Source organism: Ovis aries, chromosome 19 (genome assembly GCF_016772045.2).
Source record: "Ovis aries strain OAR_USU_Benz2616 breed Rambouillet chromosome 19, ARS-UI_Ramb_v3.0, whole genome shotgun sequence".
NCBI lineage: Eukaryota > Metazoa > Chordata > Mammalia > Artiodactyla > Bovidae > Ovis > Ovis aries.
In genome coordinates this window covers 10507944-10533492 of record NC_056072.1, presented here as the reverse complement: position 1 = coordinate 10533492, position 25549 = coordinate 10507944, and the positions used below count along the sequence as shown (strand labels likewise).

General features: G+C 45.0%; 2 protein-coding genes across 2 annotated transcripts in view; one reads left to right on the top strand and one right to left on the bottom strand.

The window, feature by feature from the left end:
• MLH1 (mutL homolog 1) overlaps nucleotides 1-25549 on the top strand; it is an 83510-nt gene that overhangs the window by 46950 nt on the left and 11011 nt on the right. The gene's annotated exons all lie outside the window — the stretch shown is intronic.
• Nucleotides 8025-9727, bottom strand: LOC105603612 (protein FAM98B). Its single transcript, XM_012100303.4, is given in 2 exon segments — nucleotides 8025-8611; nucleotides 8613-9727. Coding segments are annotated over 2 exon segments (1251 nt in total). The 5' UTR covers nucleotides 9702-9727; the 3' UTR covers nucleotides 8025-8449.

Below are 25549 nucleotides of genomic sequence, written 5' to 3'. Positions count from 1 at the left end.
TTAAATAAGCAGGGTGACAATATACAGCCTTGAAGTAGTCCTTTCCTGATTTGGAACCAGTCTGTTGTTCCACGTCCAGTTCTAACTGTTGCTTCCTGACCTGCATACAGGTTTCTCAAGAGGCAGGTCAGGTGGTCTGGTATTCCCATCTCTTTCAGAATTTTCCACAGTTTATTGTGATCCACACAGTGAAAGGCTTTGGCATAGTCAATGAAGCAGAAATAGATGTTTTTCTGGGACTCTCTTGCTTTTTCGATGATCCAGCGGATGTTGGCAATTTGATCTCTGGTTCCTCTGCCTTTTCTAAAACAAGCTTGAACATCTGGAAGTTCATGGTTCACGTATTGCTGAAGCCTGGCTTGGAGAATGTCGAGCATTACTTTCCTAGCATGTGAGATGAGTGCAATTGTGCGGTAGTTTGAGCATTCTTTGGCCTTGCCTTTCTTTGAAATTGGAATGAAAACTGACCTTTTTCAGTCCTAAAAAGCCTCTTGATGACAGTGAAAGAGGAGAGTGAAAAAGTTGGCTTAAAGCTCAACATTCAGAAAATGAAGATCATGGCATCTGGTCCCATCACTTCATGGCAAATAGATGGGGAAACAGTGTCAGACTTTATTTTTTTGGGCTCCAAAATCACTGCAGATGGAGATTGCAGCCATGAAATTAAAAGACACTTACTCCCTGGAAGGAAAGTTATGACCAACCTAGATAGCATATTGAAAAGCAGAGACATTACTTTGCCAACAAAGGTCCGTCTAGTCAAGGCTATGGTTTTTCCTGTGGTCATGTATGGACTATCAAAAGAACCCCAATTTGACCATTTTAGGTTGAGATCTCCTTTAGTTATAGTTTCCACATTTCACTAAGTACTTTCAAATATGAGCTGCAGGTATGAGCTTTGTACGCGTTGTACATGAAGCTGGCTTGGGTGTTCGTTGGAGATTTGTTTTCTGATGCCCCTCATTTCTATGTTTGAGAGAGTCTATTTCCCATTTTAAGTTGAATTTGTCAGGGGTAACATTTAGTAATGAAGTCGTGTGGTGGGTCAGTGTGCTGTTTGTGAGCTTAACTCCTTTGGGAGTCACATTTGAGTCGTTTTAACCCTCTTCTTTGTCTTGGTTTTTCTCCCTTGGACAGTCTTAAGACCACCGTAGGTGCTTGGATCGCTGAATGGCCAATTTTTATTCATGACTCCTGGTGAGCAAGTATTTCAGTTAATGAGTAGTTTTCCTTATGTGACCCCTGCATGGTTATGAGAACGCTGTCTCCACCATTCCTGTAAACTTTTCAGTCTCCTGAGAAAGCCATAACTGGCTGAGAGGAGTCTTGTTCCATTTCTTCAGAGTTCACTTTTTTTGCGGGGGGTGGGGGGGGGACTTTGTTTTTTTTAATATAAATTTATTTATTTTAATTGGAGGCTAATTACAATATTGTATTGGTTTTGCTATACATCAACATGAATCCACCACGGGTGTACATGTGTTCCCCATCCTGAACCCCCTCCCACCTCCCTCCCCATCCCATCCCTCTGGATCATCCCAGTGCACCAGCCCCGAGCATCCTGTATCATGCATCAAGCCTGGTCTGGTGATTCATTTCACATATGATAATTTACATGTTTCAGTACCATTCTCCCAAATCATCCCACCCTCGCCCTCTCCCACTGAGTCCAAAAGACTGTTCTATACATCTGTGTCTCTTTTGCTATCTCGCATACAGGGTTATCGTTACCATCTTTCTAAATTCCATATATATGCGTTGGTATACTGTATTGGTGTTTTTCTCTCTGGCTTACTTCACTCTGTATAATAGGCTCCAGTTTCATCCACCTCATTAGAACTGATTCAAATGTATTCTTTTTAATGGCTGAGTAATACTCCATTGTGTATATGTACCACAGCTTTCTTATCCATTTGTCTGCCGATGGACATCTAGGTTGCTTCCATGTCCTGACTATTATAAACAGTGCTGCGATGGACACTGGGGTACATGTGTCTCTTTCAATTCTGATTTCCTCAGTGTGTATGCCCAGCAGTGGGATTGCTGGGTCATAAGGCAGTTCAATTTCCAGTTTTTTAAGGAATCTCCACACTGTTCTCCATAGTGGCTGTACTGGTTTGCCTTCACACCAACAGTGTAAGAGGGTTCCCTTTTCTCCACACCCTCTCCAGCATTTATTGCTTGTAGACTTTTGGATATCAGCCATTCTGAGTGACTGACCACCATTGTGGTTTTGATTTGCATTTCTCTGATAATGAGTGATGTTGAGCATCTTTTCATGTGTTTGTTAGCCATCTATATGTCTTCTTGGAGAAATGTCTGTTTAGTTCTTTGGCTCGTTTTTTGATTGGGTTGTGTATTTTTCTGGAATTGGCTGCAGGAGTTACTTGTATATTTTTGAGATTAATTTGTCAATTGCTTCATTTGCTATTATTTTCTCCCATTCTGAAGGCTGTCTTTTCACCTTGCTTATAGTTTCCTTTGTTGTGCAGAAGGTTTTAATTTTAATTAGGTCCCATTTGTTTACTTTTGCTTTTATTTCCAGTATTCTGGGAGGGGGGTCATAGAGGATCCTGCTGTGATTTATGTCGGAGAGTGTTTTGCCTATGTTTTCCTCTAGGAATTTTATAGTTTCTGGTCTTATGTTTAGATCTTTAATCCATTTTGAGTTTGTTTTTGTGTATGGTGTTAGAAAGTGATCTAGTTTCATTCTTTTACAAGTGGTTGACCAGTTTTCCCAGCACCACTTGTTAAAGAGATTGTCTTTTCTCCATTGTATATTCTTGCCTCCTTTGTCAAAGATAAGGTGTCCATAGGTGCATGGATTTATCTCTCTCGGCTATTTTGTATCATTGATCTATATTTCTGTCTTTGTGCCAGTACCATATTGTTTTGATGACTGTGGCTCTGTAGTAGAGCCTGAAGTCAGGCAGGTTGATTCCTCCAGTTCCATTGTTCTTTCTCAAGATTTCTTTGGCTATTCAAGGTTTTTTGTATTTCCATACACATTATGAAATTATTTGTTCTAGCTCTGAAAAATACCATTGGTAGCTTGATAGGGATTGCATTGAATCTATAGATTGCTTTGGGTAGTATACTCATTTTCACTATATTGATTCTTCTGATCCATGAACATGGTGTATTTCTCCATCTATTAGTGTCCTCTTTGATTTCTTTCACCAGTGTTTTATAGTTTTCTATATATAGGTCTTTAGTTTCTGTGAAAGTGAAGTCACTCAGTCATGTCTGACTCCTTGTGACCCCGTGGACTGTAGCCCACCAGGCTCTTCCATACATGGGATTCTCCAGGCAAGAATACTGGAGTGGGTTGCCATTTCCTTCTCCAGGGGATCTTTCTGACCCAGGGATTGAACCCAGGTCTCCTGCATTGCAGGCAGACCCTTTAACCTCTGAGCCACCAGGGAAGGCCCCTTAGTTTCTTTAGGTAGATATATTCCTACGTATTTTATTCTGTTCATTGCAATGGTGAAAGGAATTGTTTCCTTAATTTCTCTTTCTATTTTCTCATTATTAGTGTATAGGAATGCAAGGGATTTCTGTGTGTTGATTTTATATCCTGCAACTTTACTATATTCATTGATTAGCTCTAGTAATTTTCTGGTGGAGTCTTTAGGGTTTTCTATGTAGAGGATCATGTCATCTGCAAACAGTGAGAGTTTTACTTCTTCTTTCCAATTTGGATTCCTTTTATTTCTTTTTCTGCTCTGATTGCTGTGGCCAAAACTTTCAGAACTATGTTGAATAGTAGTGGTGAAAGTGGGCACCCTTGACTTGTTCCTGACTTTAGGGGAAATGCTTTCAATTTTTCACCATTGAGGACAATGTTTGCTGTGGGTTTGTCATATAGCTTTTATTATGTTGAGGTATGTTCCTTCTATTCCTGCTTTCTGGAGAATTTTTATCATAAATGGATGTTGAATTTTGTCAAAGGCTTTGTCTGCATCTATTGAGATAATCATATGGCTTTTATTTTTCAATTTATTAATGTGTATTACATTGATTGATTTGCAGATATTGAAGAATCCTTGCATCCCTGGGATAAAGCCCACTTGGTCATGATGTATAATCTTTTTAATGTGTTGTTGGACTCTGATTGCTAGAATTTTGTTAAGGATTTTTGCATCTATGTTCATCAGTGATATTGGCATGTAGTTTTCTTTTTTTGTGGCATCGCTGTCAGGTTTTGGTATTTGGGTGATCCCAACAGTTTCTATTACAGCCGCCAAATTGAGGAAAAGTGTCAGATCAGCTTCTTGCCTACCTGTTCAGTCAAGACCACCCACTGTCCTACAGCTGAGCCAAACCTGGTATCTTTCAGCCGAGCCCCCTACCCCACCCTCCCAGTATCTTCCAGCTGAGAGAGCAGGTACTTGTTACATACTGTCACGTAAAACTCAGAATCATCAGCCAGTGTGGGAGATCTGAGAACTGTAAGAGACTTAACTAAATTCATCTGGACTCTCCAAGGAGACAGAGGGGTACAAGGGGCCACTGCTGGTACCCAGGCTCTAGTTCCTCATAAAATTCAGGCCAAGGAGGGAAGTCCACTCTGGGTCACTGCGTGGGTTGCCATAAAACTGTCAAATGCACAACATGAGAGTTGTGAGTTAAGTTTTATTTGTGGCAAAATGAGGACTGTAGCCTGGGAGATAGCACTTCAGGTAGTTCTGAGAAATTGCTCCAAAGAGGTAGTGGGGAAGGTCAAGATATATATGACTTTGGTGAAGGGGAAGTACATGAAGTCCAGTTATTTTTGCAGAAGGTCTCCTGAGGGTTACTGCTAGTCACGAGGAGCACATGTTACCATGAAGGAATTTAGTGCTTTTCTAGATACGAGGAGATGCAAGAACTGGGCTCATAAAATGAGTTCCTGAGCATAATCTAACTCTCTGAAACCTGTTACGCCAGTTTTTCCCCAGCACAAAGTGCCTCATTCCTGATCTCCACCCCTTACTTCCTTCAGGGGATGTTGAAGGTCAGCAACTGCAGCCCACGTGACTTAATCCTTACAGAGGTGGATGGCAAGTGCCAGTTTGTAGTTGTCAGCATTGTGGTCAGAAAAGATGCTTGATATAATTTCAGTTTTCTTAAATTTGCCAAGGCCTCCTTTGGTGGCCCAGCCTGTGATCATTCCTGGAGCGTGTTCCTTGTGCACATGAGAGGAATGTACGTTCTGCTGCATTTGGACGGAATGCTCTATAAATATCAGTTAACTCTAATGTGTCATTTAAGGTCTGTGTTACCTTGTTGATTTTCTGTCTGAATAATCTTTCCATTGATGAAAGTGGGGTGTTAAAGTCCCCCACTATTATTGTATTATTGTCGATTTTTCCTTCTATGGTTGTTATTATTTGCCTTATATATTGAGGTGCTGGTATGTTGGGCACATATATATTCACAGTTGATACAGCTTTTTCTTGGGTTGACCCCTTGATTGTTTTGTAGTGCTCTTCTTTCTTTGTCTCTTGTAATAGTCTTTATTGTAAAGTCCCTTTTGTCTGATACCAATATAAAATATTGATATAAATATTGATACCGTGGCTTACTTTCCATGGAATACCTTTTTCTGTCCTCTCACTTTGTATGTGTCCCTAGATCTGAAGTGGGTCTCCTGTAGACAGCATATATGTAGTCTTGTTTTGTGTCAATTCAGACTGCTTGATATATCAGTCTCTGTATAAACAAGATTGTTTTAAATTGCTGGTATTTTAATCTCAAATGCATTTCCAGTATCCTGCATTTGTCAGTATCCTTTTCTCACAGTTGCTGGTTTTGATATTATATCTGCAAGCATCTGATTTCCTACCTTTTATTTTACGTTTGCCTTTACTAGTGAGCTTTTCCGTTAATGATTTTCTTGTTTCTAGTTGTGGCCTTTTCTGGCTAGAGAAGTTCCTTAAGCATTTGTTGCAAAGCTGGTCTGATGGTCCTGAATTCTCTTAGCTTTTGTGTGTCTGTAAAGTTTTTGACTTCTCTGTTGAATCTGAGTAAGGGCTTTGCTGAGTAGACGACCCTTTGTTGTTGTAGGTTCTTCCCTTTCTTCACTTTAAATATACTGTGCCAGTCCTTTCTGGCCTGCAGAGTTTCTGCTGAGAAGTCAGCTGATAGTCTTATAGGAGCTCCCTTGTATGTTTGCTGTTTTTCCCTCATTGCCTTTTAATATTTTTTCCTTTGTCTTTTGTTTTTGTCCATTTGGTTGGTTTGTCTTGGTCTGTTCCTCCTTATGTTTATCCTGCCTCGGACTGTCTGCTTCCTGCACACGGGTGATTGTTCCCTTTCCCATGTTAGGGAAGTTTTCCATTATTTCTCAGGTCTTTTATATATTTCTTTTCCTTCTAGGATCCCTATAATGTGAATGTTGGTGCATTTAATGTTGTCCCAGAGGTTTCTTAGACCTCATCTCTTTTCATTCTTCTTTCTTTATTCTGGTCTTTGGCAGTAATTGCGACTATTCTGTCTTCTAAGTCACTCGCCTGTTTTCAGCTCACTCTTCTTCTGCCTCAGTTATTCTGTTGTTGATTCCTGCCGGTGTATTTTTCATTTCAGTGATTCTGTTGTTGGTCTCTGTTCTTTAGCTCTTCCAGGTCTTTGTTAAACATTTCTTGTGTCTTGATCTGTGTCTTCATTTCCCCGGATCATCTTCACTGTTGATACTCTTTTTCCTCCAGTGGATTGCCTGCCTCCACTTCGCTTACTTGTTCTTCTGGGTTTTTATCTTGTTAATTCATCTGGGACACATTGGTCTACTCTAATTTTGTCTACCTTCCTGTGATTTTGGTTTCCATGTTGCAAGCTGCAGGGTTATAATTCTTTTTGCTTCTGTCCACCCCCTGGTGGATGAGTCTTGTCTAAGAGGCTTGTGCAGGCTTCCTGATGGGAGGAGCTGGTTCTTGCCCCCCGGTAGGAGGAGCCCACTGGTGAGCGGAGCTGGACGTTGTTCCTCTGGTAGACAGGACCACGTCAGGGGGTGCGTTTATTGAGCAGCTATGTGCTCAGGAGGATTTTAAGCAGTTTATCCCAACCTGTTGGCTGCTTAGCCTGAGGCATCCCAGCACTGGAGCCTACAGGCTGTTGGGTGGAAGCGGGTCTTAGTGAGAAAATGGCCCCTTCCAAGAGGGCTCACACTGGTGCCTTCTGTGTCCTTGTCCCCACAGTGAACCACAACTGCCCCCCTACCTCTGCCGGAGACCCTCCAATACTGGCAGGTACATTGGGCCCAGTCTCTTATGAGGTCATTACTTTTTTCCCCTGGATCTTTGTATACTTGAGATCCTGTGCACACCCTCCAAGAGTGGGGTTTCTATTTCCCCCAGTCCTGTGGAATTCCTGTGATCAAACCCTGATGAGCTTCAAACCCAGATTTTCTGGGGATTCCTACTTCCATTGCCAGAGCCACAGGTTGGGAAGCCTGATGTGGGGTTCAGAACTTTGAGTCCTCTGGGAGAACTTGTGGTATAATTATTTTCCAGTGTGTGGGTTGCCTGCCTGTAGTGTGTGAGATTTGATTTCATCACTATTGTGCCCCTCTCACTGTCTTGTTTTGGCTTTTTCTTTGGATGTAGGGCATCTTTTCTGACAGGTTCCAGTGGTTTTTTGTCAGTGGTTGTTGAGTAGTTAGTTGTGGTTTGGATGTTTCATTAAGAAGAGGTGAGCTCACGTTCTTCTCTGCCATCTCATCTCCTTGATTCCTTATACTTTAGTTACTCCTTGGTGTAAGAATGGCTGGGTCTGCAGTCACTCCACCTTCCTTTGGAGTCTCCTTCAGCTTCTCCAGTTCCTGGGCAGCTGTGTGTGTTCAGTTCTCTGACAAAGGGCTTCAGGCTCTGTTGCCAACACCTCACCCCAAAAAGATGCTAGTGGGCCAGCTGTGCCACTACCTAGGCAGTGGCTGGGCACTCTAGATCGTGAAGGCTTTTTCATGAACAGAAATTCTTAGATTTAATGTGGGCAGATTTTATGAGTTTATTACATGTTGGATTTATTTTTTTTATTTTTTTTACAGATGAGGCAATAAGTTTATATTCCTTTCCACTACAAATAGGGTCATTTATGTGTCTCAGACCTGAATAAAATACAGGTAACAATCTAAATTCAATCATGACAATAAAATACTTTCCATTTTCCAAGTATGATGGTAATAATATATTTACACTTTTAAAAATATTTTTTCCTCATTTTTTTTCTTTTTTAAAAAGACAGAACATGCTCAAGAGTACACAGAGTGTGGGAAAAATCATCACTTTGTCTAAGAGATCAAACAGTAATATAAAGCAGTGTTCTTTTACATAGTCAAGCCAATTCAAGAATGATACCATCAGGGTATCTAACATGGTGTTTACTTCAAAGATGACACTCAGGTAGTTATTTAGAATACTATGCCTAATGTACCTATCAAGAAGGAAGCACTGCTATCTAAATTTTGTGGCTTTTAGTATCTTCTATATCCACCACCACCTCCTCCATACGGATCTCTGTAACCTTTTCCACCATAGCCTCCTCTTCCTCCATAGCCTCCTCTTCCACCATAATCTCCCCTGCCTTGGAAACCTCCTCCTCTACCACCCCCTCCCCCAGCACCTCCCCACCCCCCCGCCCCCTCCCCCACCACCTCCCCACCCCCCTCCACCACCTCTCCCACTCCCACCACCTCCTCTGCCACCTCCCCCACCCCAACCACCCCTTCCGCTGCCTTCCTGTCTCTTTTGCCAAGGCGGCATCTCAGGGGGTGGTGGTTCAATTTCATTCGGCCGTCCTCCCCTGTCAGGCACCCTTCCCGTCAGCACCTTATTAATGGCACATGCTGTCTTCTCCCAGCTGGATCCACTACTTGTCCTGATGATCTTCGACAGATCTTCATGGGCAGCAAGTAAATGTGCCAAGGTTATTGTTGTCTTGGGTGACAAAGCATAACGCTTAGGTTGGTAAATTCTTGCTGTGTCATCTGTTTTTAACTTTGCTCTATCAGACCACCCAAAGGACTGCACTGTCACATCTAATCGTTTCATCAACATCCGCCGGCGGCACTCATATTCACTTGAAAGAGCATCATTGATTCTTTCCAGTTTTTCCGCCTGTTCCAGATTTAAATCAGTTTTCAGCAGTGGTTTTCCCACATGATTTTTCTGGACTTTTGAGAGAGTATCTTTCACCTTTGATTCCACTTGGTTTAGCATAAGCGGAATGTCAGAAGTTGTTGACTTGGGAATCCCAAGGGTATCGCAGATAGCCTGAACTTCCTGATAAATTTCACTATTTTTATCTAATTGAGAATTTTTACACTTCTTGTTCTGTAGTATCTGTAAAGCTTGAAGCTCTGTACTTAAAAATAACAGTAGTTTCAAACAATCTTCCTTCTTTTTTAAGCAGTCTTTAATATTTCCAGATATGAGTACAGAATATGGACATGCCATTTCTTTTAAAAAGCCACTTATCTCAAGCTGGAAGCTTTCTAGATCATCTCTCCCGGCTGAAGTGATACTTTCTTCCAAGTTGCACAGTGATTTTATTTGAGAGCTTAACCAAACACAGAGCTCTGAAAATTCAGGTGAAGACAGTCCACTCTCTGCTGCCTTTGTAAGTGCTTGCTCTTCTAACAGTGGTCCCTTATACCCCAGCGCCTCTAGAGTATCCAGCACGTCCCCCTCCATCGTAGGTTCAGGACCCGGATCCGGCCCTCTCATGGTCCTTCGGCCCGAAGCTGTTCCTCTGGATTTTTTTTTTTTAAATGAAGCATAGTTGATTTACAGTGTTGTGCTAATTTCTGCTGTACAGCAAAGTGATTTGGTCATATATATATGTTCACTCTTTTTTAATATTCTTTTCTGTTGTGGTTTATCATAAAATACTGAATGTAGTTCTCTGTTCCATACAGGAGGACTTTGGTGCCCATCCGTTCTGTATACAGCAGCTTATGTTTACTCACAGCCTGTCGCTCCCTCTCTCCCCTAGCCCCTCCGTCTTGGCTCACAGGCCTGTTCCCTGTATTCAGGACTGGGCTTCACAGGCAGGGTCATTTGTGTCGTAGCTGAGACCCCACGTGTGAGCAATGCCAGGAGCTGTTTGTCTTTCCCTTCCCAGCTTGCTCCACCGAGTGCGATGATGTCTGGTTGCATCCATGCTGCCACACACGCATCACGTCATTCTTTTGTGTGACTGAGGAGTGTTCCATTTTACGTGTGTCTTCTCTATCCTTTCATTTGTTGATAGGCATTTGCTTCCATGTCTTGGCTATTGTAAATTGCGCTGCTGTGAACATAAGGGTGCCATGTATCTTTTTGGATTAGAGTTTTGTGTGGATTTAGCTTCCCTGGTGGCTCAGATGGTAAGAAATCTGCCTGTAATTCAGGAGACCTGGGTTCGATCCCTGGGTGGGGAAGATCCGCTGGAGAAGGAAGTGGCTACTCACTCCACTATTCTTGCCTGGAGAATTCCATGGACAGAGAAGCCTGGAGGGCTGCAGTCCATGGGGTTACAAAGAGTCGGACATGAGTGAGCGTTTCGCATACACTGATGCATTAAGTCTCCACTCTTGACCACTGGAAGCAGAGTTGCTGGGTTCAGGGTTTGGCACACCTTGAAGGTAATGTCCAGGATGTTTGTTACAAGAGTCTGATATCTTGTTAACTTTCTGCCGGTCAGCCAGTGATGTCTTTTGACTTCCAGCACAGATTGTACCTGATGAGGGGTTAATACATCTAAGTGTTGTCACAGGGTGAGCTTGGATACCTCATTAACAAGCAGGGCTACTACTGCCCGCAGCCAGCTTGGCCATCCCAGGGCTGCAGAGTCCATTTGTTTTGGAAAGTAAGCCACAGGTCTCTGATCCAGTCCCAGCTTTTGGGTCAGGATGCCTACTGGCTAATCCCAACCTCTTCATGCACATTTAGGGTAAAGGGCTTTCCCACGTTTGCAAGCCCCACTGCTGGTGCTCTGTTAAACTCAGCCTTTAGAGCCTCAGAGGCCCTTTAGTTTATTGATGGTCCTTATTCTGTTGAAGGGGTTCCTTTCTCCTCCCTTTAGGGCCTCATGTCAGGGTTTAGCTATAGGGCTGTCATTTAGAATCCAGATATGACAGAACCCAGCTGTCCCAAGAAAGCCTTGGAGTTTCTTGGTGGTTGGAGATGGTATGCACTAATTGCTGTTTGATCTATGGCCAGGGTTTGTTTGCCCCTGAGGTCAAAACAAATCCTAAACATTGAACTCATTGTTGTGAAATCCGAGCCTTGGTTGGAGAGACTTTTATCCACTTTTTGCCAGAAAATTTAGGACCCTATCAGTATTTTGATCTGAATTACTGCTTATCAATGTCATCAACAGATTGTAGCAGAGTTCTCTTCTCAGGGCTCAGTTTCCTTGATTCCCTTGTTAATGCATTTCCAAAAAGATGGAGGCTGTCCTTGAAACCCTGGGGAAGCACTGTCCAGGCATATTGGTTAGCCCCCAGGGTGTCAGGGTCCCTCCATTCAAAGGCAAAAAGGCATTGAGAATCTGAATGTTGGGGAATCCAGAGAAATTCATCTTTGTGGTCCAAAACAGAAATCCTGGGTGTTCCCTCGTTGGGTGAGGAGGGTGTGTGGGTTTGGCACCAGGGGGTAAAGAGGGATGACTGCCTCACTCACTGCTGCTGAGTCTTGCACCAGCTGATACTGCCCGGCAGGCATCCGGACAGGGTGCTGCAGGGGGACTGGCAGGATCTGAGGAGTCCTGTTGTAGGAATTTGCCGAGCAGTAGTTGGAGTCCCCTCAGGGCCTCAGGCTTCAAAGGATATTGTCTCTTCCAGGGGTGTTTTCCTCAGGCCTTAAATCTTATTTTTTATTGGGGGAGCACATTTTGCCCTTCCTGGCACTGAGGTATCCCAAGCTACAGGATCTACTTATTGTCAAATTTCCTGAAGGATGTTGTGGGGGATATTTTGATGCCCACCAGGTGGGTCCTCTGGGGTTGCTCACATATGCATTCTCTGTTTGGATTCTTTACCTCCTTGGACTTCATCCTGTCCTAAGATTATGTAGCAGATCTCACCCGAGGAGGGGGCTGGGCATTCTGGCATGTACAGAAAGGAGTGAGTAATGATAATCCACCCGACGTTGACGTTGCAGGCGCGGGGGAGGCGTAAACCACCTTACCTTTAGCTGGCCAAGTCAGGGCAGGTATCTCCAGTGTCCACTGGAAGCCGCTTTCTTACCTGCCACATCGAAGAAGTCTCTCTGGAGTAATGAGGGTGGACAAGTGGGATGTGGGACCGGCCAGGCATCTGAGCCTGTCAGTTGGGGTGTGGAGATCGCTCACAGGGAACTGGGGCCAGTCAGGGTCACCCCTCTGGCATCCCACAGGAGGGTTAGGACAGCCCCCCTCCCGGTGCCCCCCTTTCAGACAAAAGGCATGACTGGTTCAGACCCAGGTGGTTTCTTGGTGGTGTGTCCAGCCTTCTCAGGCCTCCACGGTCCCCTCAAGGTGGTGGGTGAGTCGGAGCCACGAAAAGCTCTGTTTTCTGTATTAGCCTCTTATCTTGATTGGCCTCCTCCGTTAAGTCTTGGTTGTTATAGACCTTTACAGTGGGGTTTGGGCCCAGCCTCAAGTTTTTGTCATTTTCTCTGGATATCAGGAGTAGCCTGAGTGATAAAATGCACGGCCAGTAGTGTCTCCCTTAAGACTCAGGGTCTGTATCGGTGTCCTTCCCGAGTGTCTCTGTCACTGGCTCAGGAAGACTGCTGGGGTTTCATCTTTTTCCTGTGTAACCTCTCAGGCCTTATAATAATTTACAGGCTTTGGCACACCTTTTCACTCCTTCTGATAGACAAGTAATGTAATATCTCATCCTAGCCTGGCCTACACGATTGTCAAAATTGGATTGTGGGTCATGTTCTGGGGTTACATACCCGCCCCCCCTCTGAACCCCCCCTCCACCTGGTGGATTGGTGGCCAGTAGGCCATCTGCTATTTCCCTGGCCTTTTTCAGTGTATGCTGCTTTTCATCCGGGGTGCAGCAGTGGGCCAGAATAACCCTGATGTCCTGCTATGTGTGAGAGAAAGCCAACACCAGCCTGAGAAATTTACCCCTAAGCTTGTCAGGGTTCTCTGAGAATCTGGCAAACCTCACCTTGCAGATTAACCCGGTTCCTTTAAGATCTGTCTTTGGGGATGCCCTCCAGGGGCCCCTTAAAGCATCCCAAAGTTAACTGGAAGTCAGGAGAGTTTCATTTAGAATTTGCTATTTGAAAATTCTGTCAAAAAGTTTTAAAACACCCAGGTAGATAGGATCATAGGTTTCTGTGAAACAATCCTTACTCCTTGAGCTAAGGTGGGAAAAAATAAAAAGTCGATGTAGATCACTTAAAGGCACAGGAACTCACACGATCTGTTATCAAAAGGGCATCCAGGACAGCTTTTGTTCTCCTATGAGAGAGACCAGTCCAGTCCTACACCAGTCTGCTCTTAATAAAATCCATTTACCTAGTTGAATTTAATCCAACCTTAGAAAATCCTGACCACATACGGAACTCTTTTCTCATTGCTCCACTTCTGCAAATCGTCTGCCACTTTCTATAGCTATACATTGTGTCGTGGTCTCTCCCCATTCAGAGAGCCAACTCCAGGACAAAAGCATCTTTTTTCCTTTTAAACAAAATCTGTTTCCACTCCCCAGACTTCCTTTTCTGAATGCACACATCCTACTTTTCCTAAGCAACCAGGAACTGACCCTTGCATTGGCATTCATTCCGTTGTTGCTGTTCAGTCACTTAAGTAGTGACTCTTGTGACCCCATGAACTGCAGCACTCCAGCTTCCCTGTCCTTCACTGTCTCCCAGAGTTTGCTCAGACTCCTGTCCATTGAGTCAGTGATGGCATCCAGCCATCTCAACTTCTGTTGTCCCCTTCTCCTTCTGCCCTCACTCTTTCCTAGCATCAAGTGGTCTTTCCCAGTGAGTCAGCTCTTTGCATCAGGTGGCCCAAGTTTTGGAGCTTCAGCTTCAGCATCCATCCTTCCAATGAATATTTGGGGTTGATTTCCTTTACGATTGACTGGTTTGATCTTCATGCTGTTCAAGGGACTTTCAAGAGTCTTTTCCAGCACCACGATTTGAAAGCATCAGTTCTTTGGCGTTCAGCTTTCTTTATGGTTCAACTCTCACATCCATACATGAATACATGACTATTGGAAAAACCATAGCTTTAACTATATGGATCTTTGTTGGCAAGGGGATGTCTCTGCTTTTTAATATACTGGCTAGGTTTGTCATAACTATTCTTCCAAGGAGCAAGTATCTTAATTTTGTGGCTGCAGTCACTGTCTGCATTGATTTTGGAGCCCAAGAAAATGAAATATGACATTGTTTTCGCATTTTCCCCATCTATATGCCATGAAGTGATAAGACTGGATGCCATGATCTTTGTTTTTTGAATGTTGAGTTTTAAGCCAGCTTTTTCACCCCCCTCTTTCACCATCAAGAGACTTCTCCTCACTTTCTTCCATTAAAGTGGTATCATATGCACATCTGAGGTTGTTGATATTTCTCCCAGCAATTTTGATTCCACCTTGTGATTCATCCAGCCAGGCATTTCGCATGATGTACTTTGCATGTAAGTTAAATAAGCAGAGTGACAATATACAGCCTTGATGTACTCCTTTCCCGATTTTGAACTAGTCTGTTCCATGTGTGGTTCAAACTGATGCTTCTTGACCTGCATACACATTTCTCAGGAGGCAGGTAATGTGGTCTGGTATTACCATCTCTTGAAGAATATTCCATAGTTGGTTGTGACCCACATAGTCAAAGGCTTTAGCATAGTCAATGAAGCAGATGTTTTTCTGGAATTCTCTTGCTTTTTCTGTGATCCAGTGGTTGTTGGTCATTTGATCTTTGGGTCTTCTGCCTTTTCTAAACCCATCTTGTACATCTGGAAGTTAGCAGTTCACCTACTGATGAAGCCTAGCTTGAAGGATTTTGAGCATAATCTTGCTGGCATGTGAAATGACTGTAACTGTACAGTAATTTGAGCATTCTTTGGCATTGCCTTTCTTTGGGATTGGAATAAAGACTGACCTTTTCCAGTCCTGTGGCCACTGAGTTTTCCAAATTTGCTGGCACACTGAGTGCAGCACTTTAGCAGCAGCATCTTTTAAGATTTGAAATAACTCAGCTGGAATTCCATCAGCTTCACTAGCTTTGTTTGTAGTAATGCTTCCTAAGGCCCAGTTGACTTCACACTCGAGGATGTCTGGCTCTAGGTGAGTGATCACACCATCGTGGTTATCTGGGTCATGAAGATCTCTTTTGTACAGTTCTTCTGTGTATTCTTGCCACCTTTTCTTAATCTCTTCTGCTTCTGTTAGGTCCTTGCTTTTTTTGTCCTTTATTGTGCCTATCTTTGCATGAAATGTTCTCTTGATATCTCCAGTTTTCTTAAAGACATCTCTAGTCTTTCCCATTCTGTTGTTTTTCTCTGTTTCTCTGCATTGTTTACTTGAGGCTTTCTTATCTTTCCTTGCTATTCTCTGCAACTCTGCATTCAGTTGGGTATTATCTTTCCCCTTTTCCTTTCCCTTTCATTTTTCTTCTTTTCTCAGCTTTTTGTAAGGCCTCCTCCAACAACCGCTTAGCCTTCTTGGATTTCGTTTTGTTTTGAATGGTTTTGGTCACCACCTCCTGTACAATGTTAATGAACCTCTGTCCATAGTTCTTCAGGCACTCTGTCTAGGCACTCTACCAGATCTAGTCCCTTGAATCTATTCATCACCTCCGCTGAATAATCATAAGGGATTTGATTTGGTCATACCTGAATGGCATAGTGTTTTCCCAACTTTCTTCAATTTTAGCCAGAATTTTGCAATAAGGAGCTGATGGTCTGAGCTACAGTCTGCATCAGGTCTTGTTTTTACTGACTGTATAGAGCTTCATCTTTAGCTGCAAAGAATATAATCAATCTGATTTCAGTATTGGCCATCTGGTGATGTCCATGTATAGAGTCATCTCATGTGTTGTTGGAAGAGGGTGTTTGCTATGACCAGTGTGTTCTCTTGGCGAAACTGTGTTAGCCTTTGCCCTGCTTCATTTTGTACTCCAAGGCCAAACTTGCCTGTTACTCCAGGAATCTTTTGGCGTCCGACTTTTACATTCCAGTTGCATATGACTAAAAGGACATCTTTTGGTATTAGTTCTAGGATGTCTTGTAGGTCTTCATAGAATAATTTAACTTTAACTTCTCCAGCATTAGTGGTTAGGGCATAGACTTTGATTGTTGTGATGTTGAATGGTTTGCCTTAGAAATGAACCAAGATCATTCTGTCATTTTGAGATTGCAACCAAGTACTGCATTTCAGACTCTTTTGTTGACTATGAGGGCTACTCCATTCCTTCTAGGCTTAGCTCAGTTGGTAAAGAATCTGCCTGCAATGCAGGAGACCCAGGTTCAGTTCCTGGGTTGGGAAGATCCCGTGGAGAAGGGATAGGCTACCCACTCCAGTATCCTTGGGCTTCCCTGGTGGCTCAGCTGGTAACAAATCTGCCTGCAATGCGGGAGACCTGGGTTCAATCCCTGGGTTGGCAAGATCCCCTGGAGAAGAGAACGGCTGCCCACTCCAGTATTCTGGCCTGGAGAATCCGTGGACTGCATAGCCCATGGGGCTGCAGAGAGTCAGCCGACACTGAGCGACTTTCACTTTTCGTTCCTTCAGAGGGAGTCTTGGCCATAGTGGTAGATATAAGAGTCATCTGAATTAAATCCGCCTGTTCCCGTCCATTTTAGTTCACTGACTTCTAAAATGTCGATATTCACTCTTGCCGTCTCCTGATTGAGCACATCTAGTTTATCCTGATTCGTGGACCTAAGATTCCGGGTTCCTCTGCAGTATTGTTTGCAGCATCCAGACTTAGTTTGACCACCAGACTCATCCACAGTTGGATGCTGATGCTGTTGCCCCTTTGGCTCAGTCTCTTCCTTCTTTCTGTAGCTGCTTCTCCGCTCTCCCCAGTAGTATATTGGACACCAACCACCCTCGGGGGTTCATCTTCCAGTGTCATCTTTGGCCTTTTCATACTGTTCATGGGGTTCTCAAGGCAAGAATTCCATAAATTGGTAGAAAACATTTCAAGGTGGCACCGTACATCTTTAGTTTCTCTCTCACAAGACGAAAGTAGATAAATTTAGACCTTTTTAGCAATTAATGTTCCAGTATTTTATCTTATTTGAAATTGCCTGGATATTCAGTCAATTCCTATTGTTTAACTTATTTTTAAACTTACCAAAATTTGGAGGGAGTGTTTTAGATGAAAGTTTTCAAAACATGATTAGTCCTAAGGGGTTTACCGGAAAGTTCTTATCCCAGTTACCTTTACTTCCAGATTTAATCATATCCGGTTGTTTTCCCTGTTGACAGATTTTATAATGGAAACGCTGTGCACTTACTGATCTCTAGTAACCCTTGGCACAGTGAGAGTGTTACACTCAACATTGGTGCCTCTAAAGACAGCTCTGTATTGATTAAGCACACAGGGTTAAGCCAGACAAGCCAGTTTCTGTAGAACCAGAGGTCTCATAGTTCTCCTGCTTGAATTTAAAATGTACCTCTCCTTTTTTCCCCTCAGTCCAGGGGATCGGATCAATCCAGGGCTTGCTGAGAGCACAGACAGAGCAATTACGTTGCAGAGGGCGAGGAGAGAGATGCACGCCCCTCCAGCTCAGGCAGGAGGGGAAAATGCAGGCTCCTGTCTCTTCTTTCTGTTCTTTAAAATCCTACCAAGTACCCCAGGGCTGCCGTGTGGGCTGTGCTTGTATTTCAAGGCTGAAGTGCTCCACCGTGCCCACAGTGTCACAGAGACTGGCAGAACAGCTGGACAGACAGAACCGTATCACAAAGACAGCAGTCACAACACTTAAAGACACAAAAAGCTTTCAGGATAAAGGGGCCGGTGGTGTAGGAGTGAGGACTGAGGAAGAGGTACAAGGAGGAGGGGCAGAAAAGGCTGAAAAACAGAGAGGGCTGTTTCTACCCGCCCCTGCAGGTGGGCTCAGGCACCAAGCAGCGCTTCCAGAAAGGGCCAGTGAAGGAGGGGGCGCCCTGTCCGCTGCCACCCGATGGCCAAGCCCAGACACCAGCCCGTTGTTTATTGTCTGTGGGACTGCGACCCAAGGGTGGGGCTCTGACCGCGCAGTGTAGAGCATCCATCGTGTAGAGCATAACAGCAGTCTGCTGCTGCAGTCTCTTCCCAGCAGGGCTTCTCTTGGGGGCAGGAAATAAAGGTGAGAGTGTTGGGACAGTCAGACGTCCAGCCACTACACGACCCGAGGGTGGAACCTCTGTCTCTCTCCTGAATCTCAGTGGGAGCCCTGTGGCCCGGGCTCCATGCAGGGTGAGGCGAGCCTCTCCACCTCTGCTGGGCACCTGCCAGAAGGAGCAGGTCTCACAGGCTGAGAGGAGGGATGCTGTAGCTGCCTGACGTCCACCCTTGGGAGGGAGGACAGAGAGAGAGAGAGGAGATTTCAGGAGAGGGAAAAGGACAAAGGCGGGCGGAGCCGTTGCCTGAGTGAGGTACTGAGGCCCCTGGGGCCAGGAAGGCAGCCTTAAAATGAGGGGATGCTGAAACAAGGGGTCAGGTGGCCACTTGTCACCCAGGGGCAGCTGCATTCCTGGTCCCAGAGGGGCCCAGATCCTCTCCCCAGAAGGGGACGGGCCCCATGTTGGGCACTGCAGAATATGTTGCCAACCAGGGTTCTTGGCCTCCTTGATCAGAGGCCAGATGAAACATTCAGGTGCGGCCTTCTTGGGGCCCCTGCTGCAGCGGGGATCAGAGGGACACAGACAAACAGGTTCCCTTGGGCGCTCCCCACTCACTTTCAATCTGCGGGTGTCCTTTGCCCCAAAGTGGGGCTCTTGTGGGCAGCCTGTTGTAGGCTCTGGTTTCTTAATCAAGTCTGGCACTCTGTGTCTTCTGATTGGAGCATTTAGTCTGTCAACTTTTAACGGAATTATTGGTAGATATGCATTTATTGCCATTTCAACCTTGTTTTCCCAGTTGGTTTTGGATTTCCTCTTTGTCCTCTTTGTTTTTCCTGTTGTGGTTTGATGGTTTTCTTCTGTATTATACTTGTGTTCTCTTCTTGGTTTATGAATCTCTTGTATGTTTTTCATTTGTGGTTATCATGCTTTTCAAGTGTTAACCGCATCCTATATCTGCTTGCCTTAGGCTGAGAGTCTAGCACATTCTAGGAAATGAACAAATATATATACATTTTCTTTCCTCCCTCACATTTTATGATTTTGATGTCCTTTTCTGCATCCTTATGCTCATCCTTTTGGTGTTTTCACAGTGGTAATTATTGATACTGACCAGGGTTCTTAGCCTTCCTTCATCAGTGGAAATTGACTGCAGGCCAGATAAGAAATTCAGGTATAAGGCTTTATTCAGGCTTCTGTGCCGGCTGCAGGAGTGAGTGAAAACAAATAACACGCTCCCTTGCGCACTTGCTCCCCAAGTGGGGGACAAGCTTGTTCCTTATATGGGGTGAAGGTAGGGGTGTGTTCAGGGGTTCAGTGGGCGTGGCTTAGGTGGTTTTGCCCGCCTCTCTGGTGGTGTTGAGTGCACTGAGGGCATGCACAGTACCTGCTTTTCTCGAGACACCCAGGTTTTGTTCTTGGCTCTTCAGAAATAACATCTTTTTTTTCTTTTTGCCTTTGTTGTATCTTTTGGTCCCGAATTTGCCCCAACTGTACACACACAGGGTTGTTTTTAGTCCCAAGTAGTTTGTAGCTTGAGGAGAGGTGTGTGCAGGGCCAAGCTTTGCAACACTGCAGCAAAGGGTCCCAGGTCCCAGGCCTGTCTCATGACTTTCACAGATGGCGTTTTATTTTTTTGTTTTTAATCTGTATGGCTTATTTAGGTGATTTGCTTTCCAATTGTGAATTTCTATTCTCTACAGATTCTTATTTTTCTCTTTAGAGAAGCCTTTCTATATTTTGGGCTTCCCTAGTGGCTCAGATGGTAAAAGAGTCTGCATTGATCCCTGGGTCAGGGAGATCCCTTGGAGAAGGGAATAGCAACCTTCTCCAGTATTCCTGCCTGGAGAATCCCGTAGACAGAGGAGCCTGGCGGGCTACAGTCCATGGGGTTGCACAGAGTCAGACATGACTGAACAACTAACACTTTGAATATCTCTTTCACGATATATTTAACATTGCTATATTCTTTTAGTTTCTGGTTGTCTGAGAAATTGTCTTTCCTATTCTAAATGATAATTCTGTTGGGTAGACTGTCTTAGGTTGCAGATTTTTCCCTTTCAAGACTTTGAATATATCTTGCCAATCCCTTCTGGCCTGCAACTTTTCTAGCTGCAACTATCAGAAATCAGCACCCCACTCCAGTACTCTTGCCTGCAGAATCCCATGGGCAGAGGAGCCTGGTGGGCTGCAGTCCATGGCGTCGCGAAGAGTTGGACACGACTGAGAGACTTCACTTTCACTTTTCACTTTCCTGCATTAGAGAAGGAAATGGCAGCCCACTCCAGTGTTCTTGCCTGGAGAATCGCAGGGATGGGGGAGCCTAGTGGGCTTCCGTCTATGGGGTCGCACAGAGTCAGACACGATTGAAGCGACTTAGCAGCAGCAGCAGCTTTACAGGGGTCCTTGCTGCCTTTGTTTTTCTCTTTCTACCTTTGTAATCTTTTTGTTTTTAACTTTTGCCATTTTTCAAACAGTATGTCTTAAGTTTACTTTGTCTAAGAGCTTCTCTGCTTCCTGTACCTGAATATCTGTTTCCTTCTTCAGGTTTGGGAAGTTTTCAGCCATAATTTCTTCAAAAACATTTTCAATCTCCTTTTCTCTTCTTCCCCTTCTGGAATCCCTATTACCCATAGGTTGGCACCCCTTTGATTGTCCCATGGGTTTCTTGTGGGCTTCCTCGGTGGTGCCAGTGGTAAAGGATTCCCCTGCCAGTGCAGGAGATGCAAGAGTCGCGGGTCTGGTCCTTGGGTGGGGAAGGTAGGAAATGGCCAGCTCCGGTGTTCTTGCCAGGAAAATTGCACGGATAGAGGAGCCTGGCGGGCTACAGTCCATGGGGTGACAGAGAGTCAGACACGACTGAGCGTGCACGCACTAGAATCTACTGGGTTTCTTATATTGCTTTCATTTTCTTTTAAAATTTGGCTTTCTGTCTGCTGTCCTGAGTGGGTAATTTCCATTATTCCAGTCTTCCAGGTCACTTTTTCGTTCTTGCGCATTATTTATTGTGCTATTCATTGCCTTTAGTTCATGAGTTTTCTGACTTTTTCTTGGCTCCGCTCTGTAGCTTCTAGTTCCTTTTGATAATGGTCTTCATTTCTGTTGACTGATGTGGTGGTTCTGTCACTGTGTGGTGCCCAGCTCTTTGCACACCCGTGGACCTCAGCATCCAGGCTTCCCTGTCCCTCACCATCTCCCGGAGTTTTCATATGCACACTCATGTCCATTGAATCAGCGATGCCGTCAACCGTCTCATCCTCTGTCCCCTTTTCTTCTTCTGCCTCAGTCTTTGCCAGCATCAGTTTTATCCAGTGAGTCAGCTCTTCACATCAGGTGGCCAAAGTATTGGAGCTTCAGCATCAGTCCTTCCAGAAGAGTATTCAGGGTTGGTTTCCTTTAGGATTAACTGGCTTGATGTCCTTGCAGTCCAAGGGACTCTCAAGAGTCTGTTCCGGCACCACAGTTTGAAAGCATCAGTTTTTCATCACTCTGCCTTCTTCAGTGTCCAGCGCTCACATTCGTACATGGCAGCTGGGAAGATCATAGCCTGGATTATGTGGACCTTTGCTGGCAAAGCGGTGTCTTTGCCTTTTACCACACTGTCTAGGTTTGTCATCGCTTTCCTGCCGGGAAGCAGCTGGCTTCCAGTTTCACGGCTGCAGTCGCCATCCACAGTGATTTTAAAGCCCAGGAAGAGGGCCTGCGCCAGTGCTTCCACCTTTTCCCCTTCCCAGCGATGGGACTGGATGCCGTGATCTTAGTTTTCTCTTAACACTGAGTTTTAAGACGCATTTTTCACTCTTCTGCTTCACCCTCATCAAGTGGTTCTGTAGCTCCTCTTCACTTTTCTTCCATTAGAGTGGTATCATCTGCATATCTGAGGTCAATATTTCTCCAGGCAGTCTTGATTCCAGATTGTAACTCATCCAGTCCAGCATTGTGTATGACGTGGTCTGCATATAAGTGAAACAAACAGCCTTGTCGTACTCCTTTCTCAATCCTGAACCAGCCGGTTGTTCAAACAGGGTTCTAACTGTTGCTTCTTGACCCACATACAGGTTTCTCAGGAGACAGGTAAGATGGTCTGGTGTTCCCATCTCTTTAAGAGTTTTCCACAGTTTGTTATAATCTACACAGTCAAAGGCTCCAGTGTAGTCAACAAAGCAGATGTTTTTCTGAATTCCCTTGCTTTCTCTGTGATCCAGCGAATTTTGGCAATTTGATCTCTGGTTCCTCTGCCTTTTCAAATTCAGCTTGAACATCTGGATGCCCTTGGTTCACATACTGCTGAAGGCTAGCTCGGAGGATTTTGAGCATAACCTTACTAGCATGGGAGGTGAGGGCCATTGTCTGGTGGTGTGAACATTCTTTAGTTCTGCCCTTCTTGGGAATTGGGATGAGGATTGACCGTTTCCAGTCCTGTGGCCACTGCTGAGTTTTCCAAATTTGCTGGTGTATTGAGCGCAGCACTTTCACAGCATCATCTTTTAGGATTTGAAATAGCTCAGCTGGAATTCCATCAGCTTCACTAGCTTTCTTTGTAGTGATGCTTCCTAAGGCCCACTTGGCCTCACACTCCAGGATGTCTGGCTCTGAGTGAGAGAGCACACCATCATGGTTATCGGGGTCATGAAGATCTTTTTTGTACAGTTATTCCGTGTATTCTTTCCATCTCTTCTTGATCTCTTCTGCTTCTGTTAGATCTTCACCATTTCTCTCCTTTATTGTGCCCGTCTTTGGTTGAAATGTTCCTTTGATATTTCCAGTTTCCTCAAAGAGATCTCTAGTCTTAGCCTATCTGTTGTTTTCCTTTATTTCTTTGCATTTTTCATTGAGGAAGGCCTTCTTGTCTCTCCCTGCTCTTCTCTGGAACTCTGCATTTAGTTGGGGGTACCTTTCCCTTTCTCCCTTGCTTTTTGCTTTGTTTCTTTCTCAGCTGTGTGTAAAGCCGCCTCAGATAACACTTTGCCTTCGTGCGTCTCTTTGGGGTGGTTTTGTTTGTTGCCTCCTGTACAATATTACAGACCTCTCTCCATGATTCCTCAGGTGCTCTGTTTACTAGATCTAATCCCTTGAATCTTTCTGTATTTATCACCTCCACTATATATTCATAGGGGATTTAAGCCATACCTGACTGGCCTAGTGGTTTTCCCTGCTTTTTTTAGTTTAAGTCTGAATTTTGCTATGAGGAGCTGTGATCTGAGCCACAGTCAGCTCCAGGTCTTGTTTCTGCTGACTGTACACAGCTTCTCCATTTTTGGCTACAAAGAATGTAATCAGTCTGATTTTGGTACTGATCATTTGGTGATGTCCATGTGTAAAGTTGTCTCTTGTTTTGTTGAAAAAGGGTGTTTGGTTTTACCAGTGTATTCTCTTGGCAGAATTCGGTTGGTCTTTGCCCTGCTTCATTTTGTACTCCAAGGCCAAACTTGTCTGTTACTCCAGGTGTCTCTTGACTTTCTACTTTTGCATTCCTGTCCCTTATGCTGAACAGGATATCTTTTTTTTTTTTTTTTTTTTTTGGTATTCTAGGTTTTCTAGGTCTTCATAGAACTGATCAACTTCAGCTTCTTCAGTATTGATGGTTGGGGCATAGACTTGGATTACTGTGATTTTGAATGGTTTGCCCTGGAAATGAACTGAGACCATTCTGTCATTTTTAAGGTTGCACCCAAGTACTGCATTTCGGACTCTCTTGTTGACTCTGAGGGCTATTCCATTTCTTTTAAGGGGTTCCAGCCCGCAGCAGTAGGTATAATGGTCATCTGAATTAAATTCTCCCACCCCCGTCCATTTATTTCACTGATTTCTAATATGTCAGTGTTTACTCTTGCCATCTCATGTTCAGCCACATCCAATTTACCTTGATTCATGGATCTCATATTCCAATTTCCTATGTGGTACTGTTCTTCACAGCATCTGGCTTTACTTTCGTCACCAGACACACCCACAGCTGAGCGTCATTTCCTCTCTGGCCCAGACGCGTCATTCTTTTTGGAGCTGTTAGTAATTGTCCTCTGCTCTTCCCCAGTAGCATACTGGACACCTTCTGACCTGGGGGCTCATCCTTCAGTGTCAGGTCTTTTTGCCTTTTTACACACTTCATGGGGTTCTCACGCTAGTGTGTGGGCGTGGATTGCCATTCCCTCCTCCAGGGGACCACGTTTTGTTAGAAGTCTGCACTGTGGCCCAGCCATCTTGGGTGGCCCTGCACGGCACAGCTCACAGCTTCGCTGAGTTACACAAGCCCCTTTGCCGTGACAAGGCAGTGACCCTTGAAGGAGACTTCTGTCAATAACCTTTGTTAATTCCCTGAGTGTTTTCATTATCTCCATTTTGAAATTGGTGTCTTTTAGGTCTGTTTCATTGTTTGCTCTTTCTGGGGATTTCTTTTGATCATTTAACTGGGAGTGGTTTCTCTGCTTCTTCATCCTCTTGCTCTGAGTTAAGGAGAAACGGTTATCTCTGTTGGAGCAGGAATCTTGGGGGCTGTTTCTATGTGGGCGTTGCCGTGTAGCTTGTGCTGTGTAGCTTGTGTGGGTTTACTATAATGTGAGGGCTGTTTTTATTTTTGTGTTTGGCTGCACTGGGGTGCAGGATCTTCAGTTGCAGCAGACGGGGTCTAGTTCCCTGAGCAGGGATTGAACCAGGCCCCCTGCGTTGGGAGTGCTGAGCCATAACTGCTGGACCACCAGGGAAGCCCGTGAGGCTGTTCTCAGTGTGCGCCTGTTGACTCTTTCCTCAGCATGTGCTGGGCGTTCTCCCCTTGATGCAGGGGGGTATGCAGAGGGGGTGTGCAGATGCTGTGGCCGGTGCCAGCTAACAGATTTTTCAGTGGCAGTGATGGCTCGTGCGCAGCCCAGAAGCTTTGTGATGGGAGTGGAGGCAGCACGTGACCGCCTCTGGAGGCTGGGAGGGGGTAGCCCACAGCTTGACACTGCTCCTGCAGCCCAGGGGCGGCAGCGACTAGTGACGGCTCCCGGAGCTTGTCCAGCCACCCGCAGCCTCACGCAGGAAGAAAGGCTGTGATGGTGGGGCCTCCCCTCTGCCGTGCGCCCCCACACAGAGGTGCCTGGCCTCTATGGCGGCTCAGGCTTCTTCCTCAGAGCCCATCGGGTGTGGCCAAACCAGACTGCAGCCCCTTGTGCTGTGTCCACACAGCGCCCCCCGGCCCCATCCCCAGGCCCGCTCTCTGGGGGGTGCAGAGCTGTGGCACTGACCACCTGAGCGGGCCTGGCTGTGCTGACCGCCATAGACCAGACCGTGCTCTGCTCCGCTCTGAGGCTCTGAAGCTCCCCCTCCGTCCTGGCGATC